At 43.5% G+C, this 19,300-nt stretch overlaps 1 protein-coding gene across 1 annotated transcript; it reads left to right on the top strand.

Annotated features, from left to right (window-relative positions):
- Positions 1-13,751: 13,751 nt before the first annotated feature.
- Positions 13,752-18,818, top strand: MRPL19 (mitochondrial ribosomal protein L19). The gene is made up of 6 exons (XM_068678772.1): positions 13,752-13,880; positions 14,082-14,193; positions 15,747-15,865; positions 16,411-16,545; positions 17,503-17,684; positions 18,502-18,818. The coding sequence occupies exons 1-6, from the start codon at positions 13,817-13,819 to the stop codon at positions 18,715-18,717; spliced, it is 828 nt and encodes a 275-aa protein (XP_068534873.1). The 5' UTR covers positions 13,752-13,816; the 3' UTR covers positions 18,718-18,818.
- Positions 18,819-19,300: the final 482 nt, after the last annotated feature.

Below are 19,300 nucleotides of genomic sequence, written 5' to 3'. Positions count from 1 at the left end.
CTCTTCAGACCAGGAGACCTGTCTCCTGCTATAGCCATTGCTTTAACCTCCAACCAGCACGGGCTTAGCTGCTCACCCAAGCTCTGCTCACACTTCAGAGTCAAAAGAAGGCTCCAGCTCACCTGGAAGCACATTCAGTACTTTATTTTACCTGATCTCCATCCATACACACGATCTACACACATACATCCATACACATGTACTCCTCAGGTACAGGAGAGAGATCCTGGCCTTGCTCATCAGCATTAGCAGCATTTCAGGCTTTGTGTATAAATAATGGACATAACTGATATATCTAGGCTAGAACAGAGTGATGGTGCAGAGAACAGGTGGATGCTTTTGATGGGCAAAGCCAACAGCCCTTAGCAGTCTGGGGGTGTACACACAAACCCACAGAGCAGCACGGTGTGGGGCTGCCAGGGAAGGTGGAGGCAGGCACACAGCTTCTGGACAAAGCTGCACCTTCTCCCCACCAAAAACAACCAGAGTGGGAACATCCAAGGAAAAGCCACAACTGGTTTTTACTCTTCTGTCCTGCTCACCCACATGGAAATAAGCCAAACTTTCACCTCAGAACTGAAAAGCATAAGGGGCTTCAGCCCAAACACCTCTATTTTTTTTTTTTTTTCAGAGCTGAGTGCCCTTGTAAAGAGCTTCTTATGCTGAAGTTTCAAACAATGTTTCGGCTGTTCTCAGACGAGAATCAGACCGGCTGTCAGGTTATATGTGAAAGACATTTTCAAGAGCACTACCATGAATACCACATTCATTATTTCCACCAGAAACCCACCCTGGCCTGTGCACTAAAAGCAAACTGAAAGGGAGCTGTCAGGCTGTGGCCCTGTTTGCCTTCTGTCCATACAACCACTTGCTCGAGTTCCACCCAGCTTCACTGAGGATGAGGGTAGTGCGGGATATCCTGAGCATGAGACCACATGAGCAAGGAGCTGGTCTGGCCTAAATGACACCTAAAAGTAACCCTCTGTCCCACAAGCAGCTCCTCACACCCCAAGGATCTACAGCAAGAGGACAGAAGAGGCAGCTCCCAAGGACAGCAGTGACCCCGACGCTCCTGCTCCTCACAGATGCCCCTACCACTGTGGCACTTTGCAGAGGGCCACCTAAGCAAGATCAGCAATCAGGAACCTCTGCAGGCTGTTTTGTTTCACCCAAGACTTTAATCCCACCTGCCAAAAGTTGGCCTAAGCTTTAAATAGAAAAGATCAGGACATTTGGCTCCCTGCATCTGCACATAACCCCTCTCTCACCTAGCTCTGCTGCCCTTGCCAAGAGGAAGATTCACCACTACAGCCTCAGAGGTGTGAGATAACTGTGCCTATTACCAGATTATCAGCCAAAGCTCCTTATCAGTGGGATAAAGTGGTAATAGGGCCCCTGGAAATTTATCAGCACTCTGGAAAAGGGAAGCTGTATTTGCAGAAAAGAGCCCACCCTGTTAGCAGGTGTTGATTTTACTGATTAAAGGGTAATTAGGTTTGGCTGACTCAGTATACGGGAATGAAAAAGAACTCTGATGACAAGGGGTTTAAGGCTAAACATGGGAAGTGTGCTTGAGCAGCCCTTTATGTTATTGCTAATAACATGAACCAGAGGTTTGGGAGCTTACATCAATGGCACATGAGGACTTTGTTTTTAAACAAGACTGTAAAGATGCCTTCCAAGAGCAAAGGTGAAAATAGCTCTTGCTAAAATAATAATATTAATTATATACACACACACATATATATATATCAGCCTTTGAGAAACAGGCAATTCTGTTGAAGTCCATTTCCATAATACCCTTATTCCTTAGGGGATCATCAGCTGTGTGTTTCAAACGGGAAGAGGCCACCTGTCCCAACAGGAGCACAGACAAAGGAAGGCCTTTCTCTCATGGATAGTCTTATGGGGTAAACATGAATCATGGGGACGCCAATGTGGGTCTTTGTTTTTGGGGTTAACAGCCCTTGAAATCCAACCATGCCTTCGAAGATGTCTCCCAGGGATAGGTAATAATGCATGTGATCATGCACAATCTCTTGGATCCCTTGTCCCCAAGGCCACCCAGAAGGGAGAATAGGTCAGAAATGAGATGCAGTTCAGCATTATGTCTTAGCTCGGAGGAAAGATTGCATTCTTTCTCTCCTCCATGCTTAACAACTGTACCTCAGTCCTCTTTTATCACCATGAATTTAAGAGCATTGGTCTTTCTGCTCTTTTGCAGGTCCCATCCCTCTCCTGCTATATAAAACGGTAATATCTGAAACGTGCATATCCCCAGTGTGCTTTAAATGCAGTTAACTACTACTGCAGCTAGGAAAATTGGGGCACTGAGAAGTGAAGAAATTCATCACCCAGTTTGCTCACCCCGATATCACCCAGTTTATGAATGACAATCAGGACCCAGATAGCTGAATTCCTAGTTTAATGCTGTATGTGCTGATCTTGCTGCCTTCCAGGGCTGATATTTGGCAATGCTTTCCTATTTTTCTCTCACCCTGCACTGCGAACCTCTGCTTTGCTAGGCTAAGGCACCATCAGCTTGAAGAAGGGCTGGTCAGTAGAAGAGCTGGACCAGGTTCAGGTTTCAGCTAGAGAATCATCTGAAAGGCTGAAGTCGTGTTTATTTACGCAGTCACAAACAGGTGTATTTGTCCAAATGTGCTAGGACTAATCTTGCCTTCTGAGCCAGAGTAACATTACTTACTTCTTACTATTTTCTATGATGTCTCAACGCATTCTCCTTGAGAGCACTGTTGTATTCTTCCATTTCACACACAGTAGAAGTAAAGCAGTCATTTCTCAGAGGTCACCCATATTTCAGGGTCAGCTAGGGGCAGCTGTATCACAAAAAAGATTAAATGCATTCTTGAGCCCAGTTAGAGCTCTGTCCACTTGCCTTGTAAATGAATAACAATAACAAAATATACATGCATTTATACCTATAGAATACTGTCTAAACTGGGTGGAGAGAGCATCAAAAATAACCTAGCAAAGCTTGCCAGCATAGTATGGCTCTTTGTACTCTTTTTTTTTTTTTTTTCCCTGATCTTTCCCCTAGGAGTGTCTTATGGAAACAGATGGGGTTACTCATGGAAGTGAGCACAGTTTGCTTTCATCAGTATGAAGGCACAGGAGTTCATATATTGCAGTTTTGCAATAAAACACCAAGAATCTCAGGAGTAAAAATCTTTTCCTGTCTCCGTATTCAACATTAAACAGCTATGCAGAATATTCAAACCGATGAGCCTTGGAAGTTTTCACACTTTGTGTCACTCCATCAACCCAGTTTACAAAACAAATATAAATCCTGGGGGACTTGTTCCATGCTGGGACAGGTTTGGAGTGGGAGTGTTGCTAATTCTGTGTATAGCAAAGGCCCCAAGGGATGCATTTATCTCACAGAAACATTGAGAAATGTTATACTGAGTGAAGCAAAATTTTCAAATGTGTGAAAATGTTGCAAAAATAAATATTTGGGGACTACAAAAGGATTCACAACAAAGCTAAAACCTTTCTTCTCGTGGCTGCCCTAAGTAACAGATGTTGAAAACTCTCTCAGCTGGTATTCTCCTCACAGTAATGTCATGTTCTACATTAGAGCATACGGTACAGCTTGGTGCTTTATTTCATAGAGTCATAGGATGGTTGGGCTGGAAGGGACTTTAAAGATCATCCAGTTCAAGACCCTGCCATGGGCAGGGACACCTCCCACCAGCCCAGGCTGCCCGAAGCCCCACCCAACCCGGCCTTGAGCACCTCCAGGGGTGGAGCATCCACAGCTTCTCTGGTAAAGAATTTCTCAGAGTAAAGAATTTCCTCCTTACATCCTCTAAATCTACCCTTTATTAGTTTAAAGCCATTACCCCATGTCCAATTTCAGACCTGTATGTCCAATTAGACTTAGTTGCTGCCTTGTGTGTGGGGTGCTCTTAGATTAATCAGCACACTAGAACTACAGTCATCTTCGTCTTAGTATTCCACCACAAGTAACATAAGGATTTCCAGAAACAAGGATTTCAGTGATCAGAGTTTCTCAGACATGAATTCTTCTTTTTCCCTGTGCTTCATCTGTCTTGACTCTTTAGATGTTGCTTCCTGACATTCCTTGATATGTGGGCATATGGCACCCAGCTGAGACCATGAAGTCTTCCAAGACCTTTAAGACGACTTACACTGTTCCCTTATACCTTTAACATGAAACTTTCATCCCACTTGACCTGGCTCATTAGTCCTCTCTTAATGGCTTTTCTGTGAGGGTTTCTCAGTCACTTGGGTGGTAGTACATATTGGCTTTTTCACTACTACTGCTACCTGCCATTTAATATATTCAATAGCACTCTTGAACTGCTTATTATAGAAAAAGGATGAATTTTACACCTGAAAATACCTACCCCTGATGGTATCTGCTTTCTCAAGCAGCCATGTACACTCAAACAAGGAGTGTGACATGAGGAGAAAGGTTTTAGTTTTCTGTTTTGTTTTTGTGAATCCTTTTGTAGTCTCCAAATATTTCTTTTGTTAACATTTTCACACATTTCCTACCAACCCTCCTACATAATTTACATTCTCATTAATTTCCATAGACACCAGAATCCTTCCTCAGATTTACTTGTCTGGAAGTTCTTTGCTTGTCCTGTGGGAGAAACGTTCCACGATGTACGTTGATACAAAGTAGGAATAATCTCAACATTCAGCCTTCAAATGACACTTAAGATGATGCTCCAGCACCTGTACCAAACCTCTTGAGCACTGTGGACTCTGCCTGAAGGCATGTGAGTGCAGTAGCACCAAGAATAACAGAAGAGTCTTTCAGTACTCCCCCAGATCCTCCTGTCCCAACACATCTACACACGGTCACATCCCATCCTTATTACAACTACTGTTATAGCTTGCATAGGACACTTACATGGGAAAGCCATTTAGTTGCCAGAGACCTTTTTTCCCACCAAAATGACTGTTTCCAAACATGGCCATGAAGCCTTTGCATCAAATCTACATCTATAGCAATAAGCTGAAGGAAGCAAGGGTCTGGACACAGGCACTGCAGCTCTTCTGGTTACAGCTACCTATTAGACCTCTTTTTGGCACGCTTTTGACCCAAGCCACCCAGCATCCAGGCAACTCCTGAGCATGGCTTGGGGGCTAGCAGGGAATTCATCCATTCCCAACAGGCAGGGAGGAATCCTGCTTTGGAGTTTGTTTGTATGAATGTGGCCAGATGGTGACAGCTGGTTCAGGGCCAAGGAATGAGTCTTGATACTGGTTAGTGTACAGGTCTGAAAGAAGTCAGTGAAATTATGCAGAGAGTTCAGCATGTGTGTCAGTATTAATAGGATTGGGACCTTTCTTTTTTTATGAGCTAAAGATCTAAAGTGAGCTAGCTTGTGCTCAAAGACAGTAAGAGCACAGCCAGGTGTGTGCTAAACCCCCAGTTGGTATTTCAGAAGTTCTGCAATGAAGATGCAGTGGCATGGACTAAGAACAGATTAAATATCCCTGGTCCCTCAGGCAGGCCTGATCAGAGCTGCCCAGGAAAAGCTGCATCCTGCAGTCCCACCTCCAGCCTCCAGCACAGACACAGCCCAGGCTGCTGCCTGCCATGCTCCCACATCCTTATAGATAGACCATTCTTACAGGGGCATTCAGCAGAGGCTGGGCCCAAGACTGAAGTCAGTGAAAAAGTCCTCACAGACTTTTCTGGTTCAACACCAGGACTTTCTTCTTCCATGAGAGTGAACTGACAATACAGCTCTCTGAGTCCCTCACATCCTCAAATCCTTTGATCAGCAGCAAATTTGAACAACTCCAGATTGCAGGAAAGCAGTTTCATTGAAGCTTATCACTTTCTAAAATTCTCTTTATTGGAGGGCAGGTCTAGTTGAAGGCAGAGCCCAAGAGCACATGAGGAATGTATAGGGAGCAAATCTCTTCCCTGCATAACCTGAACATCAGCTTTTGCCTCAGGCTTATCATTGCCTACAGGCACAGGGTATTTCTCTGTTTTCATGCAGATAGCAAATTTCACCAAAAAAAATGCTGGCTCACAAATCACAAACTGGTAAGAAATCAAAGGGAAATAAAGGAAATGCCTTTCTGCTGAATGGGCAACATTAATCCCAAGTGTAATTTCACTAGTGTGAGTGCAAATTCGACAATAGACTCGGTCTGCCATTTGCAGGAAGCAGAACAGAAATGTTCTCCTTTCACATGTACTTAAAATGAGAAATATTACTTAGAGTACAATTTCTTTTCCCTTATTTTATTTTTTTCTATTTGAAGGGAGTGTTTCAAAAGTAACTGTACACTTCCACGTGCATTTAAGTGCTCAGGACAATCCTATTGCCAGTTATTTATCTTACGATGGTCTCAGGAGACTATCCAGTGACAAAGCCCAGGTGTGCTGGGCATTGCAGACAGAGCTGGATTATGTCATCTAAAACAGAATGAGGAGCTTACAATGGCGTGGAAGTTCAGGCCATTCAAACCTTTGCACTCTGTAGCCCCAACAGTGGCATTAGGGAACTCTAGTTAACTTCTAAACAAGAGACACTTCCCACTGCAGAAATCCCATACTGAAATATCGCTGCCTTCATTGTCTCGGGACACCTGGCTGGAAGAGCCCTCCCTGGTACTTATTGCAGTAACGTTACTTGCTGGACCAGCTACAGAGAGCGCAGAGGAAGGAAGCAGACTACGCAGCTGGCTTGCAGGAGATTTGGGGAGATTACAGGTGATGTCCAAGTTCACCTGGTTAGGGGCTGCCTGGACTGACAGCACTGTTATGTGCAGAGCTGCTCGCAAGCACTAAGCTAATGATTAGTGCTCGTAAACAACAGGGAATTGCATAATGCTAGTATAAAAGGTGGCATTTCCATATGCAGATTATACCTCAAAAACAGAAACATCCTCTGGTGAATGACCGAAGCACTGGTCTGTTTGTAGCAGGTGAGGGAAAAAGGGACTGGAGCTTCCAATCCCTTTTCAATTTTTTCTGGACCAGCCCTTTGCAGAGGAGAATCTTTTCTATTCATTACTACACTGTTGACAATTTCTTGCTTCACCTGCTAGCCCCATCTTGTTACATAAGGAGCCAAACCACCTTCACCTTTCCTGCAATGACAGATAGAATTAGTTATTTTCAGCTCACCAAATCTTCCCTGAGACAGCACACCAGCTAGCATCCCCATAACCCTCCCTCCACAAAATGCACCTTCTGACATGAGAGGAAAAGAAGCTGTGTTCACTACAAAGAGTCCCAGGGTGATTTGAGGGGTTTTCAGTGAAAAACAACTGCCACAAATGGTGTTATAATCACCTAGAAGAGTGGAGGGCTTCTTCAGCTGGTTTAGGAAGCTGGTGTCCATAGTTGCTGCAGCCTTTATGGAGGATGAGGCAGAGATGTGAAGCTTGTAAAGCCCATTTCTCAGGTGGAAGCCCTTCTATGAATTCAGTGGATGCTAAGTGAGACGTAAGATGAAGTCACAGTTTCTCTCTCTCACCTATCTTTCTGGAATAACACGGCATGAAGTTGAATCAGCATAGTGGAAAATAATGTCATGATTTCTAGAGGAGTTTTGCAAATCAAGGGATTTGGTATCAAATTTTCTCCTAAGCTTGCTCACTGCTTGCACAGTAATGAAGAGCAGAGGTTGGCTTGGTTTAAAATAATGAAAAGCTGTGATTTGATCATAAATTTTTGGCTTCCTATTTCCCCTGCATGAGAAGGTTGTGATAGTAGGTTTAATTTACTGTGACAAACCGCTGCATTAACGCATTCATCAGGAGAAACAAATGGTCTCCCTTTGAAAGCTCCTGCCCACCTTGAGAGAGTAATGGGGTTATAAATGGAGAAAGAACAAATATTGACTCTATGAAATGTAAAGGTACCTGGGAGTTCACCCATCAGTCTTCAGATTACACCTGCCTTTCAAGATGAATGTTTCTTTTTTTTTTTTTTTTTTTAATAATTCATTCTTTTTTTTTTTTTTTTTTAAGCATCTGAGGAAACAGGAGGAAACAGGATAGGGACATTCAACTCACTGCTCTCTTCAGGTTTTCAAGATGTTCCAGATCATTTCTGAAGAAGCTCACATTTCTGGCAGGAGGTAGGCGTTCCCAGCCCAAGAGTTATCTTTCACTGCAGTTTGACATAAGCACAGGAGGAGCTGCCTGGGCTGGTCAATGAGTTATCTGTTTGAAGGTGTTTCTGCTGAGGCTTTCTGTAAGACAGCTCCAGAAGCTCACCCTCCATCATTTACACTACGGAAGCTCAGAGCAACGTACATTCCTTGGCATTCAAACCTATACAGGGCTCGAGAGGATCCAAGAATTTACAACCTAAGGGAAAGGCCCCAGACACTGTTTACTGAACTTAATCTCACTTTGTCACACACCTTGCTTCCTCCTCTGAAGTCATAATATCTCACTCATTTAACCTCTGAGGCAACACTGTAAGAACTGTCTTCTACACAGTCTGTTGGAGTCTACTTTAAATTTGTTTCAATATTGGCTTCCAAATTAGATTCCTCTTAAGATGCTTTGCAGAACCAGAAAATTAGGAGAGCATAGAGTTTTATGTCAGATGAGATAAACCAGTGCTGTTGTCCCTTTTGTAACCTGTAAGGGTGCCACGCATCCCATAGGGAAATCAACATTGAGCGGACACCCACCTGACAGTCAAAACCCCAAGACAAGGGAAAACCAGCCATGTCTTAAATTCTCAGTTATCTGAAAACAACACAGATTCTAAGAGGACTTCAAAGACATTTATGATTCTGAACATAGGGCCAGTACCTGCTGAGGCACTGGCACAACTGCCAACAGGCCAGTTCACATTTCTTATGTCATCTGCCCCCGATAGAAAGCATCAGCAGCTGTTTATTTTTCGCCTGTTAAGGTTATATAATAGGAATTTATCCTTCCAGGCTGGAATGCAGCAAAGGCAAAAGGAAACGGAAGAAAATAGATGTGCATGAGCACACAGGTGATGTGCCACGAAAGCTATGCCCCTTGTCAGGGGCACGCCAAGAGCCCAGGGCTCAGGTGAGCAGATGTAATCATTGCTCCGGCAACCCCAGGCGAAGAGGAGACCACAGGTCTGGCAGGGTTAACCACGCATGGCCCCAACAGGATGTACGCTCCAAAACAGCTGAGGCCTGGGGGTGTTTGGACAGAATGAGCTGAAGATTTTCCAGTTCATCACCTCCCCAAGCTCAGTGCTAGGATGCTGCGTTTGAAGAACAGTTTTCCCTCTCCTCTTTGCTTGCTTTACAATAAGGTATAAAATGTAATTGTGGATGTTTGATGGCCATCTCAGCGAACAGCTGTTCAAGGCAGAAGGGTCTGGTACCTTAGGTCATTTTAGGCAACATTTGGGTTTAATAATTTAGTTTATTAAATTTCAGCAACTCACCTTTAGGTAAGCAACAACTCATGCTTTATTGAAGGCAAGGTTCCAGGAAGACAAGATCTGTTTGAATATTCTAATAAAATTTACTGTGCTCTTTCTAACCTTTCTAGGTTATTTTTTTATGTTCCTTTGCAGCCTCACAGCAGTCCCACACATGTGCTTTGATACTTTGGATAAGGAGGACACAGAAATCCAGGCATTGCCTTATGCCCACGCTGACATGGTTTTTCAGGAGAGCCTAAGGGACTTAGGCAATGGGGCAGATACTCCTGGACTGTGTGACATGCATGGCCTCTCGGTCTGAAGAGCACTAAAGCTGCTTCAGCAGAGACTGGTATGCCTACAGCAACTATGAATCATTTGGCAGTTGCTCTGTAAAGTGTAGGATTTAGCTAGGACAAAAGCAGGCTCTGGGCCACTTCTATACAAGCTACAGAGCAGTGGAGCTACTCCACAGCACCCAATCTATCGTGCTTCCAGTTAGCTTCCTTGAGCCTCCATTTTTCCACTGGAAAAGCTGCTCAGGAGACTCAGACAAAAAAGTGCCAGATAACAACAGCCAATATGTCCTAGCAATAAGGGCATATTGAATGCTTGTCAGGATTCATTTGTTAGCCTTTCTTTCTCCCCATTTTACCTTTGTGTGGAAACCCTGTAAGTAGGGATTGATTGTAGGCTCTGTGTGTGGTTGCGTGACTGTACAAACCAACAAAGTACAGCTGAGAGGAGAGATGGATGCATTTATGTTGCATAAATGGCAGGGGAAGGAACTTCACTACTGAGATAACAGATGTTAATGTAAGGTTTTAGAAAGGAGTTAGCAAACGCAATGTTTCCACTTTCAAATCCAACTGAAACCAAACTGTGCCAAGTCCTCAGGTCTGTATCGAGCCAGTGCTCGTTCCCATTTCTGAAGGAAATGACTCTGGGTGTTTCCTGTACACCCAAGGAGGAAGAGGTGAGGAAGGCCTCAAGGAGTCAGCCCCATTTCATTTGGAATCGGGCCTCTTGGGACATCCTGTTCTGAACAGTGAATGCACAGCACACCACACCTCCAGAGCAGCTCAGCCCCTTGTAGATATCTCTTTCTGTACGGAGACCTAACAACAGCAGGTGTTACCACTGTTTGCTGTGTTTCCTCTATAAAGATATCCAAGTTCCCTTGGGGAACATGAAGTTTCACTCCCTTCTTCACACCCTCTGACACTCCACAGACAGCTGTGTTGGGGCTGCTGCAACATGGCCTAGGGTGTTTAGAAGAAATCTTGGAGCCTGTGATTTCAGGCTGCACCACAGCCTGTTTCAGAAGGTGATACTGTGGTGCATCCTGCACCACAGAGACTGATGCACGTGTCCATGCTGGGACTGAAGTATCAAGTCCCCAGCCTCATGGGTCCAAAGAGCGTGCATTAGATGTAAGTAGATAGGTCAGCTCAAGCCTGGAAGCAGTCTGCCCATGTTCACACAACTCAAAATGAGAGCCCTACCCCAATCATTGTAACAGCTTTGTGGGTTTCTTAATTCACATTCAGTATCAAACAAGCTCAGAGGTGTTCTAGACCTCAAGCAGCTGTCTCAGAACTCATTCCATGTTATCACTGGTGCAGCCTGTCAGGCATCTCTGCATCAGAAACACATACATTGCTCTTCTCTGCAAATGCTAAAGCAATTCAGTAGCCTTCTTACAGTGAGGGGTCCAAAAGATGACACAATATTTGAGGTGTGGTCTCCTCAGTGGCACATACATAGGGAGAATCACTTCTCTAGTCCTGCTGGCCACGCTATTTCTGATGCAGCCTAAGGTGGCATTAGTCTTCTTGGCCACCAGGGCACACCGTTGACTCAAGTTCAGCCAGCTGTTGACCAGCACCCCCAGGTCCTTTTTCTGCAGGGCAGCTTTCCAGCCACTCTGCTCCAGACCTGCGTTACAGCATAGGGTTGTTATGACCCAAATGTAGCACCCAGAATTTAGCCTTGTTGAATGCCATACAATTGGGTGTGCCCCATCAGTACAGCCTATCCAGATCCCTCTGCAGAGTCTTCCTACCCTCAAGAAGATCAATACTCCTATGCAACGTGGTAGCTGCATAGTGACTGAGGGTGCACTCAATCCTCTCATCAAGATTGCTGGTAAAAATGTTAACAAAACTGTCCCCAATACTGAGCCTTGGGGAACACAACTGGTGACTGGTCGTCAGGCAGATTTAACTCCACTCACAACAATCCTTGGGCCTAGCCAACCAGACAGGTTTTTTTTTTTTTTTTTTTTGTGAACAGTACATTTCTTCTGTATCTGGGATGACTGTGAGCACTACAGAACTACTGTGTTCAGTTTTGAAATAAATATTTCAAGAAGGACACTGAAATACGGGAAAAGATTTCAAAGACAGTAACATGAAGGATGTTACTGTCTTCCTTTAATGGAAGACCTTGTCCCCACCTCATAGGTGACAAGAAATGAGGCCAAGCACTACTTTTTACCTGTCTGGATTTTCTTCCCAACAAAACTCAGACACCCACGCAGGCAATTGCAGTGCATTTTAGTGGGAACAAAACAGAGCTGCAGGGCACAGCATCCCTAGGTTGAGTCATAGCTGCCTGGGCATTGTGGAAACACAACTACAGGATGTGACATGGGACAACCCTCCTCCTCCAGGGCAGATTCGGCCAAAACTCTTATCAGAAAGAACTCAGAGTGACTTGACCATGACTGCATGAGAGGAAGACACACACTTAGTGGGCCATAATTCAACCTGTTATAAATTTTGTATTGTAGCAGTAAGGAACCACAGCTGAACTTTCCAGGGACCTGACAGGAGGGACTAGAAATATGTTGTACTCAAACAGAACTCAGACAGAGAATTCCCAAAGTCTGTTTAATATTTGCCAGATCACCTGAGCACAGTGATGCCTTTAATTCGCAAATTCTCCTAGAAGCATTTTACAAAAGTGGTTAACTCATGTGATTCTAAAGTGATCTACATTCTCATAGATTGTGTTACATAGGTAAGAAAAGTAGGAAGGCAGCCCTTCCTGACCTGTATCTGACCTGCTCAGCAAAGAAACTGAAGTCCCTTGTACCTGCAAACTCAAGAAAGCTGTCCCCAAGAATGGACAGATGAGAACGGGGGTCCCCCACTAGTAAGATGCTCACACAGTACAAGTGTTGAACCTAGAGAAATAGCTGTTTGCAGGTCAACCTCGATCACCTGCATTTGTGCTGCTTTAACATGGAGCATGCATGGCCAGCTTAGCCAGGCAAACCAATGGTGCCTTGATTCCAGGGTGCTACAACAAACCACACAGAAACCAGACGTGGTGTGCAGGGCCAAGGTGCTGGTCCCTTTAGGGAACCTCAAGTGAGGTGAGGTTCACCTACAGTAATTTGGGAATGCCTGAACTTCATGCAGTTCCAGGTGTCAGGGTGGTCTTGTTAGGGTGCAGTCAACAGTGGTCATCCAAGGAGTTAGAAATGGGTCTTTGAATGATCCAATTCTCTTCTTTAAAGCCAGTTGCAAGCCACAAATCTGCATTTTCCCAAATTATAATCCACACATTTCCTTACAACCATTTTAAGATCTCCTCAACCACCATTAAAGTATTGGGATTATCCCTATCTATTCCTCACCACCAAGAGAAATATCTTTCTACCTCTTTTAATAGCACTTACGCAGTGAGAACTTAGTAACAGTTGTTTATTATTATTATTATTATTATTATTATTATTATTATTATTATTATTATTATTATTATTATTATTATTATTATTATTATTATTATTATCTTTGCTTCAAGAGGTGTATTCAGTGTTGGTGGAGAAATTTTGTATTTTCAGGGCTAGAGTGCCCCCTTCTGTCACATCAGTGTCCCAAACATTAACTCTGTCAGATTAGCAGATTATGAAGAAATAATACTGTGGTTTGTCATCTGCACAGCGTGTCACCAAAACAAGAGTTAAGCATCCAAGCACAAGCAGATAACCACAAACTGGAAAATAACTCTTGTTAACGAGGGGGCTCTGGCAGGCTGCAAAGTCACCCGCCACAAATAACAGGGGCTGAGGGGACCTCCCCGGCAACGTGATTGATGAAATTAGTTAATGAGGCCAGGCCTATTTTGACAGGAATCCCTGCAAAAAAATTAAACAACGGGGTGTTATTTACAGGTCTGCACCCTGCGTTTAAGCTTTGCCTGCGCAGCCACTAATGGGATCCGGGCTGTTACCGAGGAAATCTGACTGAAAACAAAGGTAAGCGCGGAGCAGCTCAATAACACCAATGCATATAATCCTTAAAAAATAAATAATTAAAATAAAATAAATAAATAAACGATTCGCGCTGAGGTTTCTTTTGGCCCTCCGCGCTTGCCCTAACCGCCCTGCGCGCCTGCGCCGGCAGCGAGGAAATGGCGGCCGTTGCCATGGCGGCGGCCTGCGGGAGGCTGCTGCTGAGGGGCGCCCGGCCCAGCAGTGAGCGCCCCCCGACCCTCTGTCCTTGTGTCCTCCTGTCCGTCTGTCCCCTGTCCCTCTGTCCTCTTGTCCGTTCGCCCGTGGGCTGCCCTTCAAAGTCATCCACAGGGTGGGAGCCCCAGGCTGGGGCTTGGGGGGAGGGACACGCGGCTTGAAACGCCTTTATTTTCATAATTTTTAAGGAGAATTTCATTCTTACAGGGTGTTTCTCTTCCTCGGGGTGCCGAAGTAGCACGGATGGAGAGACAGCGAAATTCCAGCCGCCCCCGAAGCCCGTCATCATCGACAAGCAGAGGCAGAGGGAGGAGAGGAGGTAGGGCGGCCTGGGCTCGCCGTAGGGAAAAACCGTTAACGCTTTTCCAAATTAGCAGTTGGAATTTCCAGTTAATTTTTTTACAGATTTGGGGATTAATGGATTAAGTTTTCCTCTGTTAAAGGCATTTATCTCCTCAGTATGCTGGGAGGTGACCCAGACACAGGTCAAGTGTCTGTCTTTGCCTCACATCTAGAGCTCAGCTGTGAGCTGACCGCAGACATTGCTGGTATCAGCAGTGGTAGCCTTCACAAAATTTCTTTTGAGTATTTTTGTTGTCTCATCAATCTGTTTGCATCACTTTAAATGACACAGTGGTTAAAATGGTAGTGCTGTGCCTGAGAGAGGAGTATGACAATACAGTGTTGTGCATATTCCCCCCCAAAAAGCATAGTATTAAGGCAGTGTGTGTATGGGAAAAAAAAAAAAATCAGACCATAGAAGTCTTTCACTCTGCCTTTGGATCTGTAAGTATAAATATCTTCAGGCACTGGATACTGTTTGATTTTGGAGTGCTCCGATGTGAAGCCAGGAGCTGGACTCGATGGTCCCTGTGGGTGCCCTCCAGCTGAAGATGTTCTGTGATTAAGTTAGGAGTCTGCACAGCCCACCTAAGGCATACAGCATGTCATACAATCGCTGGGCAGAGAAGGGAGCCCCATTTGAATAACGTTGCCTTCTTCTGAGAGCATGTAGTGGAGATCAGGAGCAGACCTGTTGTTGTCTGCCATCTCTGTGTCAGCACCAACCAGAACCTCTGTGCTGCCCTGTGTGTTGTCTTGTTTTTCCCCTGTAGTCCCTGTAAGGTTTGTAAGGCAAGCTTGTCTTTGTCTTCTCTTTTTCTGTGTTCTCTTCTGGACAAATCCAGGAGTTTCAAGTGAGTTAAATGTGTCCAGCTTCATTCTCTGAGGCTAAGCTGTCACAGCACCCAAGCCAGAGTGACCACGTGCAAACGGTCTGTTGGAAGTGGCCCTCAGCCCAAGCCAGTACTGTCTCAGGAAGCCTTTGGCTTAGCAGTCAGAAACTGAACGCCAGGGCATGAGGAAATTCCTTGGCACAGTATAATTTATGGGAGTAGACAATAACTTTAAGAGACTCTTTTAGCTTCTCTAAAGCAAACGAATATTTATGCTGTGTTCTGTAGGCTCTGTTTGGCTGTCTGCAAAAACTGATAACAAATTGTTCCACATCTATTACTATAAAGTCATTAAATAGTAAGCGTTCTGCCATGGGGATTACAACTAAAGCATGAAATAATCTGTTCCTAAGCTGTGATGACAGTAACAGAACTGACCTCTCTCAGTCAGCTTCTCTGAGAACAACATTTATTCTTTGTTTGGAAAAAAAAAATCTGTAAAAAAGCTTCTCGGAGAACGAAAAAATAAATAAATCAGTAATTTCGTGAACTGCAGTTCATATCTCCAAAAAGGCAGCTGGTACAGATGGTTCGTGGGTGGTAATTTTTAATATCCAGGCAAGCATTTGGACACTTCTGGTGCTTTTTATGCAAATGCTTTTGTTTTATACTTACAACAATTTGGATTTTCTTATAGGTACTTGAGCCCTGAATTTATACCTCCCAGAGGGAGAACAGATCCTCTCAAATTCTATATCGAAAGAAAGGATATGATACAGAGGCGAAAAGTTTTCAACATCCCAGAGTTCTATGTTGGTCAGTAACAGAACTGTCAGAATTTTGTCAGTATTGTTCATTGGCTGGGGAGATTAAAAAGTGTTCTCTGACACTGTTGGATATCATAGAACATCACAGTATCGTGTGTTAGATTGACTAGTTCGTAATGCTATGCATACTACTTCATATTTTAATTTCATTTTTACATCTAGCTTACATTGAAAAGGTTATACTGATGTGTTTCTGTTTGGTTGTTTTTTAAGTCCTGGTATTTCAGTGTATGGTTTACCAGTAAAGCTGAAGAAAGGAAAATGCATTATATTATTTGTATTAAATTTGTATAAAGAGTAAAAGATAAATGTGAGAGGCTAAAGATGAAGAAGGTTCTAATTAATCTGCACTCGCTTTGATATTTATTGATTCGGGGCACGTTAAAAGTGTATTTTGTTTCTGGCAATTTTAGTGAAAGAGAAAACATTTTTGAAACATATTGAAATACGGGCACTTCATCTGATGCTTATACATATTTACTACATCTTCACATCTTTAGTACATCTAGCATCCTTTTATTTATTTTTTGGCAGGCAGCATACTCGCCGTTACTACTGCGGATCCATATGCTGATGGCAAAACCAACCGCTTTGTGGGCATCTGCATTCAAAGAGGAGGGAAAGGGCTTGGTGCTACCTTTGTGCTTCGGAATGTTATAGAAGACCAAGGTGGGTTTTAACTTCAGCGGTTATGCCACACATTTGAAGGCATGGCACTGCTTACCGGTTTTGTATCTGTATATTTAGTAGTTTCTGATCTGTGCTCTGATGAGACTGTGTGGTGTGGTTTCACACTGACGGGCAGCTAAACTCCACTGTGCTGCTCTCTTATTCCCTAATAAAAGTTCATGGGTTGAGATAAGGACAGGGAGATCATTCAGCATTTACAGTCGGGCAGAACGGACTCAGTGTAAGAGATTCATGTAATGGCTCTGGCCAGCAGCAGCTCCCTTTGGAGCCAGCTGGAGCTGACTCTGCTCTGACATGGGGCAGCTGCTGGGCTCTGCTCACAGAGGTCACCCCTGCAGCCCCCTGCTACCAGAACCTTGCCATATAAGTCTAATGCAATGCAATTAATTACGGTTGTGCTTATATTTGAGCCTAGGAAGCGTACTGCTAGTCATGTAAATACAAGCCCACTTTGAGCAGCGTGTGATTGCATGTACTGGGGGTGTATGCATGAACTGTGTAACTAGCACAGATTAGCAGAGTTTTATAACCTCTTACACTATTTCATGACAAAGTGTGGAGAGGTGGAAATACCAATATTCTGAGATGAAATACAAAAGGGCTGGGTGTCTGTGTATGTATGTATAGTTTGTATGTAGCTGTCATGACCAAAAGGAAGCAATGTTGAAAACCCAAGGTTTGCTTCTTCAAATTTCATTCGTTTGATGTCTCTCAGTGTGTTCTGTTAGCCAAAACTGGATTTAGAAATTTGCAGTTGCCTGTGCGGACACAATGCACATGGAATGTCACATGCACACAGCATTGTGTATGTATTTCCCTGTACAAGTAGAAGGCAGTTCTTGAATAATATGGGGATGTAGAACACTGAAGAAATACTAATTTGGTATTAGTATTTCCAGCTGAGTTGATCATTAAACCAGACCTTCTCTCCCTAAGGTGTGGAAATATGTTACGAACTGTACAGTCCTCGAATCCAAGAAATCAAAGTTCTGAAGCTAGAAAAGAGGCTGGATGACAACCTGATGTACCTGCGAGATGCCCTCCCTGAATATAGTACCTTTGATGTGAATATGAAACCTGAATCTCGTTTAGACCATGAAGAAATTCCTGTAAACAAGGTAGGTTAATGTTTTAGAGGGAATATGGAGGATAATTCACACACTTCCAGACAAAAGGTCTGATTTTGGGGTGGTCCTGTGTGGAGCCAGGAGTTGGAACTGATGATCTTCATGGGTCCTTTCCAACTCAAGATACTGTGTAATATCCTGGAAGGCTGTTAACAGCTTTTACTTGTGTTACCAGGGTGACAATAGTATATAAAATCATGTCTTTATGCCATGGCTGTAGTGAAAGAATGTTCATAATGGAAAATCAGCCATCCTCATTAACCAACTTGAAAGACACACACACAAAGCTGTGGCTTCTGTGTCACTGAATTAAGTTTTGCAGAGAGTACAGCTTCTGCTACAAAAATGTTAATGCTAGTGCTTTTGTGCTTGTCAGGAAGGGTTACCTAAAATTTATCTCAGAAGATCTCACAACCTACAGACCCTATGAAAGAATACTAACTCAGTAACTTACAGGGAAGGAGAAATTGCTCTCATGCTTTTTTTTTCCAGAGTAACGGGTTGAACTATAGATAAGGAGTTATGCTCATTGTACGTGCCAATTTAAGGACTATAATAAATGAAGACAGTGTTATTTTATTGACGATAACAGATCTGTCAGCCACATGGATAGAATGAGCTCTTTTTCTGTCAATAGTGTCAAGTGGGAAGTAGTCCCTTAATTTCCTGACATGACAAACTGGTTTATTTCTATTGCTTGCTTTCTGTTAGAGCAGCGTTTGTCTCAACACTTAAGTTCACAGTCAGTCAAACTTCTGATCGCTTAATACCTTTTATGTGTTTTTCTTTTTTAAATCTTTCACCCTAGCTGCAGGTAAGAATGAAACCTAAACCATGGTCAAAACGGTGGGAAAGGCCAAAATACAATATAAAAGGAATAAAGTTTGAGCTGCCTGAGAAGAAAATGAAAGCAGCAGAGAAGTGGAACCAGCCGTGGCTAGAATTTGATATGCTGCGAGAATATGACACTTCAAAAATAGAAGAAAAAATTTGGAAAGAAATAAATGAAGAGCTTAAAAAATAATAGTAGCTTGCAAAGCTAAGAATTAAGGATTAATACTTTGAATTCAATTAATTTTTATATGTACATAAGCAAAATATGCAATAAAGTTAACCTTTTCAGAATTTGTAAGTGTACAAACTTGTGGTTGAATGCTGTCTATATGCCTGAAAACATCCACTCCCTTTTCTGAGGAGTGTAATACTGTTCATCCCAGCTTCAGACCTGAGAGGCCTCCTCTTTTAAATTACAGCGAACAGGCATCAATCCTTCATGTTTTTGTGTTGTCACTTCCACCTGCTTCTGTCTTTATGGAGTAGGTGGTGGCCAGTTGTGAAACTGCCTGCCCCAACTGTTTCAGAAAAGGGCAGCAGCAGGAAAGTAGACAGATACAAGCCCAACCGCATGGTTAGAGGCTTAAGTGCTGTTTAGCTTTCCTGTAAAGACAATCAATTCTGATAATACACCAATAATAACCTGCCGGAGCAGCAGATACAAACACTTTGAAATCAGCTTTAAAGAATAGAGCCAGAGCAGCTGCTCTTTAAACCAGATCCTTTGAATTAGTTTAAGTTGATCATGAAGCATCACAGAAGAGTCTCAAGTG

This window comes from Anas acuta, chromosome 3, assembly GCF_963932015.1.
Source record: "Anas acuta chromosome 3, bAnaAcu1.1, whole genome shotgun sequence".
NCBI lineage: Eukaryota > Metazoa > Chordata > Aves > Anseriformes > Anatidae > Anas > Anas acuta.
The sequence above is the reverse complement of the archived record's forward strand: the minus strand, read 5'-3'. Positions and strand labels throughout refer to the sequence as shown.

Bases quoted from the DNA above. Each gene is read 5' to 3' on its own strand.
- MRPL19 (XM_068678772.1), top strand. From the start codon at position 13,817: ATGGCGGCCGTTGCCATGGCGGCGGCCTGCGGGAGGCTGCTGCTGAGG. The intron at 15,866-16,410 runs GTCAGTAACAGA...ATTTTTTGGCAG, and splicing joins CATCCCAGAGTTCTATGTTG to GCAGCATACTCGCCGTTACT. The intron at 16,546-17,502 runs GTGGGTTTTAAC...TCTCTCCCTAAG, and splicing joins GAATGTTATAGAAGACCAAG to GTGTGGAAATATGTTACGAA.